General features: G+C 40.0%; 1 protein-coding gene across 4 annotated transcripts in view; it reads left to right on the top strand.

The window, feature by feature from the left end:
* Nucleotides 1–1,642: 1,642 nt before the first annotated feature.
* The window catches only part of LOC139448265 (Na(+)/H(+) exchanger beta-like), a 36,878-nt gene continuing 16,746 nt past the window's right edge, over nt 1,643–21,774 (top strand). For 2 of the 4 annotated variants that reach the window (XM_071229796.1, XM_071229792.1), the window contains exons 1-10: nt 1,643–1,869; nt 6,448–6,576; nt 11,137–11,466; nt 14,138–14,183; nt 14,516–14,557; nt 18,298–18,369; nt 19,553–19,634; nt 20,090–20,117; nt 20,960–21,075; nt 21,618–21,693. In XM_071229796.1, coding sequence (XP_071085897.1) covers nt 11,217–11,466; nt 14,138–14,183; nt 14,516–14,557; nt 18,298–18,369; nt 19,553–19,634; nt 20,090–20,117; nt 20,960–21,075; nt 21,618–21,693 — 712 coding nt within the window. In that variant the 5' untranslated portion in view covers nt 1,643–1,869; nt 6,448–6,576; nt 11,137–11,216. The remainder of the gene's footprint in view (nt 1,870–6,447; nt 6,577–11,136; nt 11,467–14,137; nt 14,184–14,515; nt 14,558–18,297; nt 18,370–19,552; nt 19,635–20,089; nt 20,118–20,959; nt 21,076–21,617; nt 21,694–21,774) is intronic. The other 2 variants (XM_071229794.1, XM_071229793.1) reach the window with 2 other exon arrangements.

Below are 21,774 nucleotides of genomic sequence, written 5' to 3'. Positions count from 1 at the left end.
TCTCCTTACATGTGTTTTGATCACTTTTATGCAGGATATTATGATACTTAAAACACTTCCATTATCAAGTATTAGGGTTGGAAGCGGGGGTATGTCTCAAAACTTTTGAAATTCATATTTTGTATCTGACATCAAACTTTTGAACTACTCCCTAACAGTTACAGGCGTTCATTTTAAAACATGGGCAAGAATGTATGGCATGTGAACTGAGGCGCCCACCGCTGACAAGAGCTGTGTCCCTCAGTCGTGCCAGGATTCTACATTTGATTTGTCAGCACCATAGATGTGCCCGTGGGTTCTACCAATGGGGCATGTGTGACCTGAGCGTTCGGCGTTCCCCCAGTATTAAAATAGCACGCAGTGACTTTACTGAAATACGTTTGAAAAACCCAGATCACTTCGGCCGTAGGGATGCCTATGCCTCATGGGAAAAGTGTTTACAGGTCACGCCATAGGCCGGGTTCGATTCCCACAAGGGGTATAAGAGATTTATTCAGCCGCTGAGAAATTTGTTTCCCTCCATGGCCGGATACATCGTATGTTATCAAGGTCACGTGAACCAATCAGATCGCGTCATTCTGACAAGGAGGTGTGACAATCTCCTTTTTGTGCATCTCTACTGCATCTGTTGGCTTGGTTGTTGTTTATTTACAGACCGCCGTCATATAGCTGGAATATTGCTGAGTGCGACGTAAAGCAACACACCAACCAAACCAAATAGGTCTTCAGCAACCCATGCTTGTCGTAAGAGGCGACTAACGGGATCGGGAAGTCAGGTTCGGTGACTCCGGGCAGGTTGATGTATGTCATCGTATCCCAACTGCGTAGACTGATGCTCATACCGTCAATCACTGGATTGTCTGGTCCAGACTCGAAAATTTACAGATCGCCATCATATAGTTGGAATTTTGCTGAGTGCGGCGTTAAACAACAAACAAACAAACGTAGTTACAGACAGCGAGACTAAATAGAAAGGCGGATCCGTGAACCTAGTATTTGAACATGAAACGTCTTAACAGATTTGGTTGTGATCCTCTCTCGCCTGAAGCCGCAATGTCTTTTTTTGTTAACATCCCATTATGCACCACGAGTATTATTGCAGAGGTCAGGCGACACGGAACATTTCAGTATACGCGCAATTTAATTTTTCCTTGGGGAGACACGGAATTTATTTTCGCTGTGTTCACAAAAGAAATCACATGCAGCACATGATGGAAAACGTGGACGGTTTCTATTAAGTCACATAGTCATACAGCTGACAGCCGCGATGGAATCCCACAGTTTAGATATTGGCCTACATGTTGTGTCCTGACTATCGGACAACATCGGCTTACATCGTCATATGTATGAAACATTGTTCGTGATTAAATATTCAGCCAAGCAAATCAACCTCCCCGAGTGAATGGCTTCCAAAAAGTGAAAGTGTTTTACAAGTCACGATGAGAAAATCACACGGTATATTGTCACATATATCAACATTTGCACTTTGAATTACGGAAATGTGATATTTTTTGTTGTTGTGGAGTCTTTTGGATTGGGAATATGTATATATACATGTACATCAACGTAACTGCCTAGCGTACTTACCGCCATACAAACAAGAAGAATCACGACATGAGCCAATATGCTGTGTCACGTCAAGGCTGTCGGAGCACATGGCTGCCCTTGGTTGATAGACATACGACTAATGTATTGAACGTGGTTCGTGATATCATACAACTGAATAAATAGTCACCCAAGCAAGACGAGTGTAGTCTTAACGAACGTGACATATGGCTTCAAACTAGCGTGAGCGTTTTATATGGACACACTTCGATCAGCTGAGAAGATCACGAACAGTGTGGCAAGCTCAAGAAGGAAGACGCTTCGGTTGGTTTTCTTTTGATTATTTTTTCTTTCATTATGAAATATGTTTTCAGTTAAGACGTTTTGTACATATCGACCTTTGTACAGACGAAAACGTGATCGTTGCAGAAAGGCATGTTATGTATTGGGGGGAGTGTTTTTATGCAAATATGTCTGTTCCTAGCGGGTAGCCTAGTCGTCTAAGGCGACGCAATTAACTGTGTGGAGTTGCGTCCCTTGGGCACGCCAGACACCTATGATCGTGGGTTTGAATCCCGGTTCGCCCCGGCCTAGGTTTTTCACCACCATACCCGTGCTCGTGGGTTTGGCCAAAGTGGTTAACCTCTCAGACCTACATCACTTCGGGTTTTCCTCCCACATCAAACTGACGCGCCGTGATACAACTGGAATCTGTTCAAAGTGGGGTTAAACTCATTCGCCCAGTGATTAAGACACTTTAGTTTCAATTTATTCATTTGAATTACAACCAACACTAATAGCATTTTGTTTTGTGCAGTTAATATGGATAGTAAGTATCAAATCGTGTCCATGGCCATTTAGACCCAAATGTATGTGCCCTAATTGGCTGAACTTAAGGAAACAGTCGCGACCTGACACTGATCTGTATAGTCGATGCAGTCCATAGCAACAACAGGGGTGGAAGGTTTTACCAGGTTGATTGTGCGACATCGTAACTCGGCGTCATGAATGGTTCCCCATGCGATCACCCCCTGTAGTATGTACCCGTCTAATGTTAAACGCAAGTTACTGATTCAAGAAAGCCATTGCCTAAAACGTCAGAGAGTCACGCCAATTTCCACATTGTTTCAAGAAAGCCATTGCCTAAAACGTCAGAGAGTCACGCCAATTTCCACAATGTTTCAAGAAAACCATTGCCTAAAACGTCAGAGAGTCACGCCACTTTCCACAATGTTTCAAGAAAACCATTGTGTCAAGGGTCAACTTGTGACGCCACCTTCCACTTAGATACACACACACACAGAGACCAGTATACGTGCTGTAATCTGACCATATGTGACCCGGACACAGACTTGTATTACTTATGTCTATCGTGGAAAACATACCTGAAGCACCTGTTACCCAATCATAAATTACCGTTATTGGACTTCGCACTGAAAAAAAGCCAGGCAGCCATTGACGTGCATGGAGTCTACCGTTACACTGCGACAGGAGTGATATAAGCCATCACCTGGCACCAGTAGGCTTACACAGTATGTATTCTGTATTTTATACATGGACATGGCGTCCACATTTTGACAAAACCACTTCTCTAATCATAGTGAGTGAGTATGGTTTTACGCCGCTTTTAGCAATAGTCCAGTAATATCACTGCGGGGGACACCAGAAATGGGCTTCACACATTGTACCCATGTCGGGAATCGAACCCGGGTCTTCGGCGTGACGAGCGGACGCTTTAACCACTAGGTACCCGTCAGCACCTCTCTAATCATAAGACCTGTATAGTGAAAGCAGGGTTCTTTGTACGCATCCGACTGTGTCATAAGCATGTGTTTATGAATCACCATCAATTAGTGATGATAGCAGGTGTTCTCGGAAAGGTGAGCGTATCCTGCCCCACCGGTCACAAACACGTCACACCTCAAATGTTTACCTGAACGAACAAGGGAACATATGATAGAAGTCAAAATATGGATTTGCATCAAACATTATCTTTGTCACTTATGCTTTTTGCAAATCGTGGAAGAAAGTGAATGCTTGATTGTCCCACAACCGTCGTGAAATGTCAACACCATAGACGGGAACTGGAATATTTCTCATTTGTGTGCGAGGTTCGTGAGCAAGCGAGAATGGTTTTACGCCTCTTTTAGCAATATTCCAGCAATATCACGGCGGGGGACACCAGAAATAGGCTTTACACACTGTACCCACGTGGGGAATTGAACTCGGGTCTTCAGCGTGACGAGCAAAGGCTTTACCACAAGTGAGTGAGTGAGTATGGTTTTACGCCGCTTTTAGCAATATTCCAGCAATATCGCGGCGGGGGACACCAGAAATAGGCTTTACACATTGTACCCACGTGGGGAATCGAACTCGGGTCTTCAGCGTGACGAGCAACGGCTTTACCACAAGACTACCCCACCGCTCGAATGTGTAGTGCGTTTTCTGCGACATGATATAAGGCTGTATTAATGCGTTGGTGTTTAATGTGTGACATGACATAAGGCTGTATTAATGCGTTGGTGTTTAATGTGTGACATGACATAATTTAAGGCTGTATTAATGCGTTGGTGTCTGATGTGTGATATGAGATTATGCTGTATTAATACGTTGGTGTTTAATGTGTGACATGAGCTAAGGCTGTATTAATGCGTTGGTGTCTGATGTGTGACGTCACAAGGCTGTATAAATGCGTTGGTGTTTAATGTGTGACATGACATAAGGCTGTATTAATTCGTTGGTGTCTGATGTGTGACGTCACAAGGCTGTATTAATGCGTTGGTGTTTAATGTGTGACATGACATAAGGCTGTATTAATGCGTTGGTGTTTGATGCATGACATAAGGTTGTACCAAAAGACGTTAAACGATAGTACTTGTTGTTACCCTGTCTGGCGCTCGGCATTAAGGGACTAAAACAAGGACTGGCCGGCTCGGAGTCAGTATACTGTGTCTGAGTGGGGTAGTCATGTTAACCTGCGGCATGGTATCTCAGTGTGCTAGCACTATAAATCGGCATCAGTCCGGACTAGTACAAGCAGCCATAAAAACACACACACACACACACGTACATGCACGTCGCTATATAAGTGCAATAATCGTGGACGCGACCAAGGACGCAGTATAATGCTTTAGTCAGTATCTTCAGTTCTTTACGCTTTCATGACTTTACCTGAACGCATCCATTTTCCTTACAATTATAAACGTTCCTCAAACCCCTCAACCTCTGGATTAGAGTGTTACATAAATGTCTTTTTGTGACCTTTGTTTTCCTAATTCTTACCTCCGACCCGACCTGTGTAATCTATGGCGGGTATCAGATTCGCCTGTATCTAGGTCAGATCCAGGCAACGCGAGGACACTGTCTGACCTTCACCTTGATGCTCTGATTATGGCCTTACGTCACGGTGCCTACCCAGCTATCCACCAGAGAATCATTTAACATTTTCTAAATATCTGTAATGGGAGCGGGCAAAACGCTATACTCCAATTTCTATGTTCCTCTTTGCTAACAAAGTAAAAACGTTTGTGGGGTGTATAATGTGTTGTTGAAAAGTAAAGCACTTTCGATGTAAAGTTTGAAATTCCGTTTATATTAACAGACAGTGCATGAATAGACACTGTTATCTAGACAGATTAATTTCACAATGACAAGTGATTTCTAAATCAGTATAAGAACTACAATACAGATGCATCAAGTTCAGCAGGCTGCTATATTAAAAAAAAAAAATCTCAGACCCAGATGGTTACAACTAGCATCAAGTTACGGGACAGGCTCTTCTACAAAATAGACTGAGAGTATTATGAAACAGAATAGTTCAGGTTTTGTTTGTTTGTTGTTTAACGCCACACTCAGCAATATTCCAGCTGTATGGGACGGTCTGTAAATAATCGAGTCTGGACCAGACAATCCAGTGATTGACATCATAAGCATTGATCTACGCAACTGGGATACGATGACATGCATCAGCCAAGTCAGCGAGCCTCACCACCTGATCCCGTTATTCGCCTTTTACGACAAGCTTAGTCTGCTTTACGGCATGAACTGGCTGTTTAGTTCGGAGTACATGCCCCACTGAATGGTGACGTACAAAGAGATCGTCCAGGATCAATGGGTGCGATGTACAGCCTTAATTAGTTAGCCAGATATAACTGCATGGCCTCGCGTTGACCCGACTTGTAATATGTCACCAGCACTGTATTGCGTGTCGTGAGGAACGAAAAAAATCGATCAGTTGGTCTGACTCTGCGACTTGGTTGATCGCATCTATTGATGGAAGCGGCGTTAAACCCAAATGAAACCATTATGAGGTCACGATACTGTTCTTGCAGCTGAACCAGGTATTCAGTAGCCATTGTCAACGTGCATTTCAAACGAGTAAATCTGACACAACTATAGGGCAGTATGCAAAATGAAGGGACATTATACATGAAGCACACCATAGTTGACGTCGGAGAAATAACTGGAATCTGTTGGTTCCGGAAGTAGAATGCGGACCTGGAATCACCAGATCCTCGAGATAAGTCCATCACGTGATTCACTCATACGAATATCCTGTAACGTTGGAGTGGGATTACTCATATGTGTGTACGCCTTTTACCACCTTCTTCAGTTCTTTTTCATAAATGAGAGTGTTACCTTTTACACCTGTTATTGGCCGAGTGGGAAGCACACTACGCGTCTCACGCATACTATTTCGTGGTTACTGGAGAAATTGGTATGTCTGAATGTTATCCTACGTTAAACACGCACGCACGCACGCACGCACAGAAACACACGCGTGCATACCCGTCGCAAAATGCAATACTTGTGATTGTGACGTTAAAACCCAATTCACCCCTAGTCGTTTTATTGGTTTAAATTAAGCTCAACACGTATACGTACTTTTGTTTTATCACACAGTTGCCATGCGGTCCTGAGCTGGAAGAGTCCCTTTAACGGAGACGACGCAATGAGACAGATGTGGAAAAAAGGTTACGTCAATCTATACTCCTTCATCTACAAACGTCCACGTAAGAACGGTCGCATGTCGTAAGTTGTTCAAGTGTTTATAAACTGGTCAATCAGGAAATCCTGGTGATTTGCTAAATGCATTCGCCCTTTTCTACTCAACGGGTGATATTAAATCCAGCTGATTTAACAAGGAAAATCACATCATTCGGATAAGCTTGCATAGAGCTTTAACCTAATCTACTTTGGTAGGTCCAGGAAAGGTATTATACCCCTTCTACCCCTTTTTGTCGCTGACTCACCGTCCCAGCCACAGACCCTCCTTCTATTCCAAAGTATGTCATCTCTTTGTCTAACCAAGATCAACGTCACTTGGGTGTGAGGATTGCGTATTGTCCTGGTAAGTATAAAATGTCACAGCAATTTGTTTCTGGATATGAATTTATTTATTATCACTATTAATATTTGTCGTTACATATTGTTTAGAATGCTCCATTGATTTCAAAATATCATTTTTTCGGTTTCTTCTATATTTTAATAATTTACCACAAATAGGTGCACCTTAAGTGCAGATCTAATTTATTATTTTGGAACTTTTCTTGGATACTAAGAACCCTTTATAAAGAAACAAAATAAACAAATGCGAACTTGGTTACTCTCTAAAATTAATAAATATAAAATACTAGCAGATTACTAACGCTGTATGATACAGTACTGTATTAAATATGACAAAATGTATACCGTAAACAATAAACTAAATGGAATATATATATATATATATATATATATATATATATATATATATATATATATATATATATATATATATATATATTACGTATACACCATCTAAATGTAATTTTCACAAAGTAATAATCATAATCCGTTAGGATTATTTAGTATCGTTATCATCGTGTTTACTGTTTCATATAAACCTGACATGTTAACGCTTAGAATGATTATTGATCTGCTGTAATTTCCTGTACGCCTATTGTTCAGTCCTGTGCCTGTTGACGCACACAATGCACAGGCCATACCACCCAGGATGTCAGTTTACAGAGTATGTAATGTCACAATGTCAATCCTCTCCCATTCACACATCAAATAAATGTGGAATACAGAGGAATCTGTGAAATGAATACTCATTGTTACAGAGAGAGTTACCTTCATATGTTTACAACAAACCAATATATACAGAGTTATTTAGGGCATGTATTCAGTATATGACATGTATGCGTGTTTGCACAAGATCCTTAACATATGATATGGTCTACACTCGCTGAGAAATAAGAGATTGTACGCCTATACAATGTGACAATTTTAAGACTGAGCCCTACTGATTGATTACGCCATGCCGTTGTTCCCGAAGCTTATTTTTCGATCTGTTATACATGCATGGCGAATGTATCAGGTGCGTATTGCAGCTCTAGGGCAAAGACTGGTTCCCCTTTACATAGACTGGTTCCCTTTACATAGACTGGTTTCTCTTTACATATACTGGTTCCTCTTTACTTAGACTGGTTCCTTTTACATAGATTGGTTCCTCCTTACATAGACTGGTTTCTCTTTAAATAGACTGGTTCCCTTTACATAGACTGGTTCCTCTTTACACAGACTGGTCCCTCTTTACATAGACTGGTTCCTCTACACACACTGGTTCCTTCTTTACATAGACTGGTTCCCCTTTATATAGAATGGTTCCATGTGTCCTTGCGCGTGCCCTTATTCTGATTGTGTCTTTAAATACATACCTGATCGATTGATATACCTGATCGCTCCATGCAGTGAAGAGTTCGAACTGGGTTTTTTTTATTTCAGATGAAAAAGAACTCACTTTAAAAAAAATAAAAAATTGAAGTTTACATGATATGCAGCTTTTTCATCTGACGAGGGTCTGGTCAGATGACCGTCAAATTGAGGTCGATTTGTCTTTTATACGTCTTTCATGAGACTGTATACTTGTAATGACGTAATCACTGACGGACCATTTCCACATCCCTTTGGAATACCCTGAGAATTTCCCTACCATGAATAAATACAGAAGCGTTGTTTCCTTCAATCTTGAACTTAGAGTTTTAGCATACTTGTGAAAAGTCAGAGAGTTTTACTGCATGAAAGTTTTACAAAAATATCCTCGCTACGACCCATTCTAGTGAACAAAACGAAGAAATGCACATCCAAACTGTCGTAGTAGACGTGCATGCACTTCGCTATATAAGTGCAATAATTTTGGACCCGACGTTAAACCTCCACCTCACCACTAGGGACAGATAATACGTCGGCGCAAGTGTACAGTAGGATATTCTGTATATTAATCATTGACATTTTCAGATAAAACATGTAGAAAAACGTACCTAATGTCAGCCCTACCTAAAAACGTCATTGAAGGCAGTCTAGTGTTCAGATGACGTCATGTAATCAAATTGTGACATCACGAACAATGGATGACGTTTTATTATATACATATGAATGAAATACTGGAATTTATCAGTTACGATAGATCAGGTTATCAGTCACTAGTGACTGATATAAAAAAAAAAGTTATATCAGTCACTAGTGACTGATATAAACAAGGTGCCGGAACTACTTTCCCCCGAATCCATTTTAAAAAAGAATATTTAATTATGACAAACAAAAATGTCCACGGAACTTAATACTCGATATGAAATAATATATTTCGCATAACATATATTTACAGGGCTAGTTTTATTCACGAACTATATTCTTTTCGCAAACTCCCCTTATACGGCGGTGGTAAAGGGGCGACAGGGAGAACTTAGTAATTTATCAGACACTGTTTTCGAAAAAATATATAAATTGCAAGTAATAAAAAAATAAAACATGCATATAATAAATAGAAAATTCAATGTGTTTTCTCAAATACCCCTTTCATCTCATCTCGTGAAATGGGGAGAGTCTAATATTTTCACTCGTGACTGCGTCACTCATGAAAATATTAGATTCTTCCCACTTCACTCGATGAGATAAAAGTGGTATTTGAGAAAACACATTAAATATCCTCTATGTATCGTATGTTTGTCAACAATGAAACACTGTGACGTATTATGGCTTCAAATTACCTATCAGCATCGAGAGTCATTACAACGCACATGTGCAAATGTCGAAAGGTTATTACACACGATCATACAATCCTAATTTATTACTTGCCCGTGAAGAGATCATCCGTTTTATAAACATATAGCTGTACCACTTAGTAGAGGCGGTTTGGTATTCTATATATACAGGGCTATGAAAAGCTAGTTGCACCAGGCTGCACCCTGGTTCCATGAATGTATCTATATATAAAAAAATCTCAGATCTCTGTTGACTGTGTCATACTATTTAATACGTTAGTGCTGTTGTAATACTTATGTGGCAATGTCATCAATGGCAACCATCACATAATGCATTATTACTATTTTTATTTTTTTTATTCCATCATATTTTACATTTCAATATCATACATAGAGTGTGCATGGATTTTTTGTGACATTATTGGCATGTTTGTAGCATGGACAGATCAGATATCATAGTTATACAGAGTTTCTAATAACACATGTAGAGAAGACCAGAAGGCATGGAAACTTGCATAATTACAATTTGAATATGCAATACATTTTGTAAATTCATAATATCGAAACATTTCTTTTTGAATTAGTAAAAAGATTGGTTTGACTTTTTTTTTCTATTAAATGTGTACAGCATAGATTTTGTTACCATAATTACTGCATTGAGTGAATTGTTATTCTCTTCAAATCCAAACAGTATGTGTTCATTACTAAAATTAACTCTGCCTTCTGTGTAGTGTCCAAGCCAATCTGAAAGTTTCGTCCATATATCAACAGCATAGTGACAATTACATAATACATGAGTAATTGTTTCAGATGGTTCATTACATAATGAACAAACTGGCGATTCAACATATCCAGTTTTAAATAAATAACAGTTAGTACTCATAATATTGTGTATAACTTTAAACTGAAACCATCTTAATTCAGAACTTAGTCCATCTTTTTGTCATAAGGTTAAAGTTTGTCCACTCTGTATCTGTATACTTTCAAGAAAATCCTCCCATTTACTGTAACACTTATGTTTTATAAACTTAGGGTTTAATAGGGCTTCATAAAATACATTGCTTCCCTTTTTATTGTTTACTTTTGATACATTATATGGCAGTACGGGTCTTTGGCAAACTTCAGTACAATGTATTATATTGTTATTCTGTAAATATTGATAGTTTTACATATATAATGCATTATGATTATCATTACTTGGATAATTGTATCATCATAACGTGTTACGGTGGTCAACTTCAGTGACAGATCAAGCTCCATGTACAGTACATAATCTTGAAGTACCCACAGTTTGATGACGTCATGTCAAGAAGGCATGACAAATTACAGGGTTACGTGATGTGGCAAATAAAGTCAAATTTGTTGACATGCACTTTGTGCATGTGGACAATAATATCAGTTTGCATTTTCCAGTAACAGGTTGAACTTGTGCATGCTATATATAGAGAGAGACAGCTAAATCGAGCCCCGTATACTCATGACATGTATACGTGGGTATATTTACCCAATCCACCAATGCGACCACTTTGTTATGTCATAATAAACACGGATCTTTATTTTTTTCAAGATTAACTCCTGAGCACTGACGGCCCGTCAAGCCAACCTGGAAAGGAAGGTGGTTTGAAACTGTTCGGCACAGATTTAAACATGGCCTTTGCATCAACTTTGTCCTTGTGCATATTTTCCTGCATGGTATTTGCCGTATCTTCTTCAAATGTGAATTCATCGGAGCCGTACGGCACACATGGGCTTCACAACACGACAGACAATAACCATGACAAGGACACCGGCCACGGTGAACATCATGGCATTGAAATCGCCGGTGTCCTGTTTGCGAATGTGAGAGAGCCCCTGATTTATACCATCGTAGTGATACTAGCGGCCCTAAGCAAAGTTGGTGAGTCTGATTATTATCTATGGTGGTATATTTCATGTAATCGATTTAACTACAATTTGCTTTATTCTATGGCCTATTACTACGTTTACTGGTGTAATACATGTATTACAGTTCGCATTATTCTATGGTATATCAGTACCTTTACTAGTGTATTACATGTATTACAGCTCGCATTATTCTATGGTATATTACTACCTTTACTAGTGTATTACATGTATTACAGTTCGTATTATTCTATGGTATATTAGTACTAGTGTATTACAGTTCGCATTATTCTATGGTATATTAGTACCTTTACTAGTGTATAACATGTATTACAGTTTGCATTATTCTATGGTATATTACTACCTTTACTAGTGTATTACATGTATTACAGCTCGCATTATTCTATGGTATATCAGTACCTTTACTAGTGTATTACATGTATTACAGCTCGCATTATTCTATGGTATATTACTACCTTTACTAGTGTATTACATGTATTACAGCTCGCATTATTCTATGGTATATTACTACCTTTACTAGTGTATTACATGTATTACAGTTCGCATTATTCTATGGTATATTAGTACTATTGTATTACAGCTCGCATTATTCTATGGTATATTACTACCTTTACTAGTGTATTACATGTATTACAGTTCGCATTATTCTATGGTATATTAGTACTAGTGTATTACAGTTCGCATTATTCGATGGTATATTACTACCTTTACTAGTGTATTACATGTATTACAGTTCGCATTATTCTATGGTATATTAGTACTAGTGTATTACAGCTCGCATTATTCTATGGTATATTACTACCTTTGTTAGTGTATTACATGTATTACAGTTCGTATTATTCTATGGTATATTAGTACCTTTACTAGTGTATTACATGTATTACAGTTCGCATTATTCTATGGTATATCAGTACCTTTACTAGTGTATTACATGTATTACAGCTCGCATTATTCTATGGTATATCAGTACCTTTACTAGTGTATTACATGTATTACAGCTCGCATTATTCTATGGTATATTACTACCTTTACTAGTGTATTACATGTATTACAGCTCGCATTATTCTATGGTATATAAGTACTAGTGTATTACAGTTCGCATTATTCTATGGTATATTAGTACCTTTACTAGTTTATTACATGTATTACAGCTCGCATTATTCTATGGTATATAAGTACTAGTGTATTACAGTTCGCATTATTCTATGGTATATTACTACCTTTACTAGTTTATTACATGTATTACAGCTCGCATTATTCTATGGTATATCAGTACTAGTGTATTACATGTATTACAGCTCGCATTATTCTATGGTATATTAGTACCTTTACTAGTGTATTACAGCTTGCGTTATTCTATGGTATATTAGTACCTTTACTAGTGTATTACATGTATTACAGTTTGCATTATTCTAAGGTATATTAGTACTAGTGTATTGCAGTTCGCATTATTCTATGGTATATTAGTACCTTTACTAGTGTATTACATGTATTACAGCTTGCATTATTCTATGGTATATTGGTACTAGTGTATTACAGTTCGCATTATTCTATGGTATATTACTACCTTACCTAGTGTATTACATGTATTACAGCTCGCATTATTCTATGGTATATTACTACCTTTACTAGTGTATTACATGTATTACAGCTCGCATTATTCTATGGTATATTAGTACCTTTACTTGTGTATTACATGTATTACAGCTCGCATTATTCTATGGTATATTAGTACCTTTACTAGTGTATAACATGTATTACAGTTTGCATTATTCTATGGTATATTACTACCTTTACTAGTGTATTACAGCTTGCATTATTCTATGGTATATTAGTACTAGTGTATTACAGTTCGCATTATTCTATGGTATATTACTACCTTACCTAGTGTATTACATGTATTACAGCTCGCATTATTCTATGGTATATTAGTACTAGTGTATTACAGCTCGCATTATTCTATGGTATATTAGTACCTTTACTAGTGTATTACATGAATTCGGTAAAATTACAATTCACTTCATTCTATAGTAGGGAAGGTGGGGTAGCCTAGTGGTTAAAGCCTTCGCTCGCCACGCCGAAGACCTGGGTTCGATTCCCCACATGGGTACAATGTGTGAAGCCCATTTCCTGTGTCTCCCGCCGTGATATTGCTGGTATATTGCTAAAAGCGGCGTAAGACCTCACTCACTCATTCTATAGTATATTAGAACTTAATGGTATATTCGGTATTCATGTGCTACATGTGTTTAAAATGTGCTATATTCTATGGCATATGACAACTTATTTGGTATGTTACCGTGGACATTTCGGGTTAGAATAGACCCAAAGCTGCCCATGGCTCTCTGACTTTGTTGATTGCGTATCCTTATAACCAATGGCGTGGATCGTTGCCCGTGACACCAATCACACGTTTATCTGATCCTGACTCGATTATTTACGGGCCGCCTGTCATAAAGCTGGAATATTGATGAGCGTGGCGTAAAACAACCCTCGAAGACATGCATCAACCAAGTCAGCGAGCCTGACCACCCGATCCCGTTAGTCGCCTCTTACCACAAGCATAATCGCCTTTTATGGCAAGCATGGGTTGGTGAAGACCTATTCTACCCCGAGTCTTCACGGCGTCCATGTAATCTCTGATAACAGTAAAACTCTTCTTGCAGCATTCCACCATGCTCATTTCCTATCATCAAAGATTCCAGAGTCTTGGTAAGCATCAATATCTTGGAATTATGTTTGATAAAATCGGTCTGGTGATTACAAGTCAATCTTAAACATGGCCCGCCATCCGCTTGGGCAGAGTTATCTCCCTCAGGCGTACCAGGATCTGTTGATCGTGTCTACACTGTACTCTTGAGCTTCACCACAGGCCTGCTTCACTTTCTCCTAAATGAAGCTGACAAGCCATGTCATAACTTACATGCTGTTCAAAGTGGCGTTACGGTCCACAGTCAGATATATTCTCCTATTCACAACGTTGTTATTATTCGTATCACGTCCTCAAACAGTAACACGATACACATCTCCTTTTCGTGTTTCAGCCTACTGATCATCCTTGGCCTGATATTCGGGGTTATTATTGAGTGAGTACAGAAGGTGTTATTCTATTCAGCCCTCGATGTCACGCATAGCTATTCATGTAAAGTTAAAAATGATGGCCTCTTTCTATATTTTTAGCATGCCGGTTCTCTGTCATCAGGGAGTATGTATAGCTCATTGTATAGTGGGCTTATAAGTCCCAAGCCCTAGAGAATAAATTGAGAAATAAGGCCAACTCAAGCCTAGAACAATTTGGCAAGTCTAGATCCCCTCACAAACTGAGCATTGTTCTGGGCTCCATTTGGATTTTAAATTTATATTTTGTAGATACATATTTTCAAATAAAATAACTGTATTTCTGGGACTTAATGCTAGTCAATGGGATAATGAATGTTCATCGTTTACATACACTTATTGCTTTGTCACATTTGCATATGCAAATGAAAAATAATTTTTGGAAAGTGGGATCGTAGTTTATGGTTTCAAACATCGGATATATCTGGACTCGACGTCGGAAGGAACAATTTACGAATTGACTGGTATTTAGTATTTAGAATACATTTTCCGGGCAGTTCTGTTAAAACGTCTCCTGCATTTGGTCACAAATGCACTTTCAGTTTGAAAGTTGAAATTAACTGCAACATGTGAAAAATAACCCCTGGAAACTTTTGTTGTATTTCTCCGTAGATCAAACAAATGAAATATGTAAATAAAACCCATCCCTGGCACAGCTTGATGACGTCATATATGCCGGCAATACGCCGCAAAATGAAATGTTACAATTAAAATATGCTGTCTATGGTGACAATGTTATGTGCTCGTGAATGCAACGCTTACCAGCACTCTTGTATTAGAACTAAGGCTCGCTCCTTGTAAAATGCAACATATATGTAGTCTCTGTAATGAATGTGATTTTGTTTATCTCTAAAATATAACTGTAAGAGCAAAACCTTCAGCTTTAACAGCTTTTATTATCGAAAAAAACATAATCCCAGTAAATGCTTGAAAACAATAATTATGCTTTTGGCTGTTAAAAAAAAGAAATTGTCTGCCCAAAAAGGTCACTGTAACAAGACGTTTTTTACCTTTATTATTTTCAGGCGCATAGTTAAAATGTTTTTAAAATCTGCTTTCGCAGCTGTAGCCAGTCCCGATACCCCCTCCTCGGCTCAAAAAATGGTCGGTCCCTATAAACTGTTAGAAGTCTGTACAATTGGGATTTGTTAGCTTTAAAAATAATTTATTATGTTCATGTTGATGCCTGTGGTAGTTACTGCTTTGATGCCAACAGCGTTCACTGCCATGGAACGGTATCCCAGAAATAGGTAACCATTTATGTCACCCCAGACATACTCAAGGTCAAGGTCATATACATACGACCACAATGAAACCACACGAATGCACGACCTTCACCCTGTGCTGATGGACATCCGTGACTGCGACCCTAGTCACCAAGTTAATCTGTTCCGTTTATGTCGACAAACGTGCGTCACAAAATTTTTATCAACATGTATCGAATTTCGCAGAAGAAGAAAAAATTACGTCCTGTATCAGCGGACTTTCAGACCGGAGTAGTGATATTGCATGAAAGCAATGTAAACCGTGTAACGCCAGATCCTGCCGCATATAGTTCCTACAACAAGACGGCCGTTTTGAAGACAGGTTATTCCGTGCTTAAGAGAAATTAGGTGTCCACTTTGATTTGAAGGGAAAAGCAAAGGAAGGCAGTTTTACCAGTTATTTAAGGCAGAGCTACAGTCACATGTGTCCGAGTGTGCAGGGAACAGCTAAATGCAAATGGGATAGGCTTTGAATAATTACGCCTTATTGTCTCTGAAGACAATTCTGTTGTAAATGTAGCAGTATTCACAAATTGTCTGTGCAATGTTCTAAACGCATTCGAAGTTTAACGATTGCTAAAATATCCGTGTCTTAGTCGACACGAGTTGAATAACTGTGTTTGTTTGTTGTTTGACGCCGCACTCAACAATATTCCAGCTATATGACGGCGGTCTATAAATAATCTAGTCTGGACCAGACAGTCCAGTGATTGGCAACATGAGCATCGATACACGCAATTGGGATACTATGACATGCATCAACCAAGTCAGTGAGTCTGACCACCCGATCCCGTTAGTTACGACAAGCATGCCCTGTTTGTAATTCTTACAGAGCATAGAAAGGTATGAGAGTGCATAACATATTTCTGTGTCATTTACGGGCTGTAGTCGAAGTCATCTTTGTTATTGGGATATTGCGATGGTATAATAAATGTAAAACCCCAATGCTAGAGAGCAACCAGTTTCTACTCACCAATCAAACAGATTCCATTGGCGTAAAAGGTAAACTGGAGTTTAAAATTATATGAATGGACCACTGAAAGTCAGTGATGACACCGAGTGTTCGCGAAAAGGGTTAGCGTCTCCGGACCTACCCTACCGCACATTTCACATAGATTAGACTTAGTCACATCATTTCGACATCAGCAAGTATGTGAACATATTCTGAATGGATATACATGTGATTCAAACAAGGTGTGTTTTGCATACAAACGAGTAGATAAGTAAATGATTAACAGATTTATTTTCATTTTATTAGTCTATCGATACCATCGATACTGTTAGCGCGGCATCGATATCGATTTTCGATGCATCGATCATAGTATACTTATACTATAGGCTGTCTCCAAGAGAATAAATAAAAAACCCGAATCCACCTCAAGTCTGGTAAGTCTAGGTTTCCTCATCTTTTCGAAATTAAACCTTCTTCTCGGCTCCATTTCGCCTCCACTTTTTATTATGTGTATATATATATATATATATATGTATGTATGTAGAGGCCATGTATGTATGTATGTATGTAGAGGCCATGTTTATACAGGAGATTTGTATTCCCACCCCTCGAGGCCGTGTTCATATGGGAGATATGTATTCCCACCCCTCGAGGCCATGTTCAGATGGGAGATATGTATTCCCACCCCTCGAGGCCATGTCCATATGGGAGATATGTATTCCCACCCCTCGAGGCCATGTTCAGATGGGAGATATGTATTCCCACCCCTCGAGGCCGTGTTCATATGGGAGATATGTATTCCCACCCCTCGAGGCCATGTTCAGATGGGAGATATGTATTCCCACCCCTCGAGGACATGTTCATATGGGATATATGTATTCCCACCCCTCGAGGCCGTGTTCATATGGGAGATATGTATTCCCACCCCTCGAGGACATGTTCATATAGGAGATATGTATTCACACCCCTCGAGGCCGTGTTCATATAGGAGATATGTATTCCCACCCCTCGAGGGCCATGTTCATATAGGAGATATGTATTCCCACCCCTCGAGGCCGTGTTCATATGGGAGATATGTATTCCCACCCCTCGAGGTCATGTTCATATAGGAGATATGTATTCCCACCCCTCGAGGCCATGTTCATATAGGAGATATGTATTCCCACCCCTCGATGCCATGTTCATATAGGAGATATGTATTCCCACCCCTCGAGGCCATTTTCATATAGGAGATATGTATTCCCACCCCTCGATGCCATGTTCATACAGGAGATATGTATTCCCACCCCTCGAGGCCATGTTCATATAGGAGATATGTATTCCCACCCCTCGAGGCCATGTTCATATGGGAGATATGTATTCCCAGCTGTCATGTTAAGCATCGTTGTTACAAGTGCATACACGGTCGATTCGATACCGAAACATGTGTTAAAAGTTACATATTACAGATTTGTCCACTGACTTTTAGATTAATAAACTGTATTTCTTCCAGATATTCGGGAGCTGCTGTCTACATGCCAGAGTTCTTCTCACCCCATGATTTCTTCCAGTACCTTCTTCCTCCGTGAGTATCTTCTTCCTCCGCGAGTACCTTCTTCCTCTGTGAGCACCTTCTTCCTCCATGAATACCTTCTTCCTCCGTCAGTAGCTTCTTCCTCCGCGAGTGCCTTCTGCCTCCGCGAGTGCTTCTTCCTCCGCCAGTACCTTCTTCCTCAGTGAGTACCTTCTTCCTCCGCGAGTATCTTCTTCCTCCGCGAGTATCTTCTTCATCCATGAGTCCCTTCTTCCTCCGTGATACCTCCTTCCTCCATGAATACCTTCTTCCTCCGTGAGTATATTTCTTCCTCCGCGAGTACCCTTTCCTCCTTTTGTACTTATTCCTCCGTGAGTACCTTCTTCCTCCGTAATTACGTCTTTCCCCGTTAGTACCCTCTTCCTCCGTGAGTACCTCTTCCTCCTTGAGTACCTTCTTCCTGCGCGAGTACCTTCTTCCTCTGTAAGTATCTTCTTTATCCGTGAGTACCTTCTTTCTCCGTGAGTATCTTCTTACTCTGTGAGTATATTTCTTCCTCCGGAATACCTTCTTCCTCCCTTTGTACTTCTTCCTACTTTTGTACTTCTTCCTCCGTGAGTATCTTCTTCCTCTGCGAGTACCTTCTTCCTCCGTGAGTACCCTCTTCCTCTGTAAGTATCTTCTTTATCCGTGAGTACCTTCCTGCTTCGTGAGTATCTTCTTTCTCCGTGAGTACCTTCTTTCTCCGTGAGTACCCTCTTCCTCTGCGAGTACATTCTTTCTCTGTGAATATCTTCTTTATCCGCAAGTACCTTCTTCCTCAGTGAGTACCCTCTTCCTCCGCGAGTGCCTTCTTCCTCTGTGAGTATCTTCTTTCTCCGTGAGTATCTTCTTCCTCCGTGAGTACCTTCTAACTACAGCACATTAAAGGATACAGAGCTCACTACAGCGCACTAGAGGATGCAGAGCTCACTACAGCACATGAAAGCATACAGAGCTCACTAAAGCATATCAAAGAATACAGAGCTCACTACAGCACATTAAAGTAACTATACAGAACTCACTACAATGCTCAGACAATGCTGCCCACTACAGGTAATTACTGCACGATACAGGCCAATACACCTAACTACAGCTCACTACAGACGAATAATACAGAACACTTCTTGCCCACTGGCACTGTGTATTCTTGAGGATGGTGATTGCTTACGGGGTTTTTCAATATGTATTTCAGAATCATCTTGGAATCATCCTTCAGCCTCCATGACAGGACGTTTGCTGACAACATCGGATCTGTCCTCCTCTTTGCTGTGATTGTGAGTTCTTCAAAGTTATGCAACATCTGATAAGTGTGCTCATATGATGACGTTGTACAACATGATGTGTTTTCATACGTATCGTTGATACTGGGTACCTGGGTATCATTTCCGTGCCAGTTGCTGGACTTAAAGTCACACGTATCGTTGATACTGGGTGAGGTAAGGTGCAGTGATATGAGGTATTACGGGGCGTTCAATATTAATGCGCTTTTGATACTGGGAACACTGTGCCATTTCAGTACCATTTGGTTTACTTAATGTGATGCTATGATAGTGATATGACGTCATGCGGACAAGATGGCTGCTGAGCGAAAGCAGAACTGGACCCGTTGATGACCTTAGCAGACGTGGTGCGTCATGTCACCAGGCGAGGATTGTAATACGTTACGCTGCTGATCACTGATTAGATATAGTGTTCCGACGTAAAACTCACCCACGCACTTGTGTTTCAGGGTACCATATGCGCCTTCTTTACCCTAGGTGAGTAGTTTCACGAACCTGCCACATAGAAAATCTCATAATGTTTCGGCGAATTCTACTTTCGATATTTGTTTAGCAGTTTCATTTTTCCGCGTGAAAAAATCCGACTGAGATGCAACATTAGAGTACACCCGCCATCCGTGTTAGAACCATGCTTGTCGTAAAAGGCGACTATGCTTGTCGTAAAAGGCGACTATGCTTGTCGTAAAAGGCGACTATGCTTGTCGTAAAAGGCGACTATGCTTGTCGTAAAAGGCGACTATGCTTGTCGTAAAAGGCGACTATGCTTGTCGTAAGAGGCGACTAACGGGATCGGGTGGACAAGCTAGCTGATTTGGTCAATACATGTCATTCCAATTGCGTCTATCACTTGGCTATCTGGGCCAGATTCGATTATTTACAGAAAGCCGTCATATAAATTACCTGGGATATTGCTGAAAACAAAAACGAATTATAACCGTGGTGGTGAGAACTTTCGGAGTCGTACCCCAAACAATGACAGTACTTGATTTAGGTCATCCTTAAATGGCATATTCGAAATCATTTACTGACAGAAACAGGTAAGTGTATCTAACCGGTCAAGACGAGTTGATACTGCTCTCATCACTGGTTAAACGCTGGCAATTCCCTGCAAATCGTGAAGATTTCTGAATTGTAGGGTGTTGTCATCTGGTTTATGCGTTCGCGAATCACGCCGAAGACCTGGTTTCGATTAACCACATGGGCACAATGTGTGAAGCCCATGTCTGGTATCCCCCGCTGTTATATTGCGGGAACGTTGCTAAAAGCGGCGTAAAACCATACTCACTCACTCTGACTTGTACTTCCGCATATGTCTACAGGTCTCACTCTATACGGCCTAGCCATCAGCGGGGCCATGGGGGTTTTCCCCTTCGAGTTCACCCTCATACAGATCCTCATCTTCGCCGCACTCATCGTCGCTGTCGACCCTGTGGCGGTAAGTGGAAGTAATTATGATGTGATTTATGTCAGATCATCATAATGTGTACGATTATGTGCTTACAGAACTCGGTTCTCATTTAAACATAGACTCTGAACCATCCTTTTTAAAACCGCCATTGTGCCCAGAGGGTAATTTATATTACAGTAACCTACCGTTATAACGAACACGCTAATAACGAACTGACGGATATAACGAACTTACTTTTTTGGTCCCGTCTGTTTGCTGTAGTCATGCTGTATATATGCTTATAACGAACTACGGTTATAACGAACTAAAACTAGCAGTCCCTTTGAGTTCGTTATAACCGTACTTTACTGTACGTCCAAACATACGCAGTGCGGCATTACGTTATGTTTTTTTGACTAATGCCTTTTTCACCGTGTTCGTTAATATTCGGAGGACCCAGATAATATGTTTGAGCTTCGACATAGAATGACCTCGTCTAATGCACCATGCGAATTTTAAATATGCTTGTCACTTCAAAACTTGAATTTCATTGCTAAAACTGACATCGAATAAAAATGCTTGTGTTTCAGGTACTGGCTGTGTTCCAGGAAATAGGTGTTAACAATGTTTTGTATTTCCTGGTATTCGGAGAATCTCTGCTGAACGGTAAGACCAAGTCTTCATGTCCCTCGGCGTTATGTGTTGTCTGCTGGTAGATTTAAATACTCCTCGAGTGTTTAAATACCG

The sequence above is a fragment of the Haliotis cracherodii genome, unplaced genomic scaffold (genome assembly GCF_022045235.1).
Source record: "Haliotis cracherodii isolate W230 unplaced genomic scaffold, xgHalCrac1.p SCAF_7, whole genome shotgun sequence".
NCBI classification, from domain to species: Eukaryota; Metazoa; Mollusca; class Gastropoda; order Lepetellida; family Haliotidae; genus Haliotis; species Haliotis cracherodii.
The sequence above is the reverse complement of the archived record's forward strand: the minus strand, read 5'-3'. Positions and strand labels throughout refer to the sequence as shown.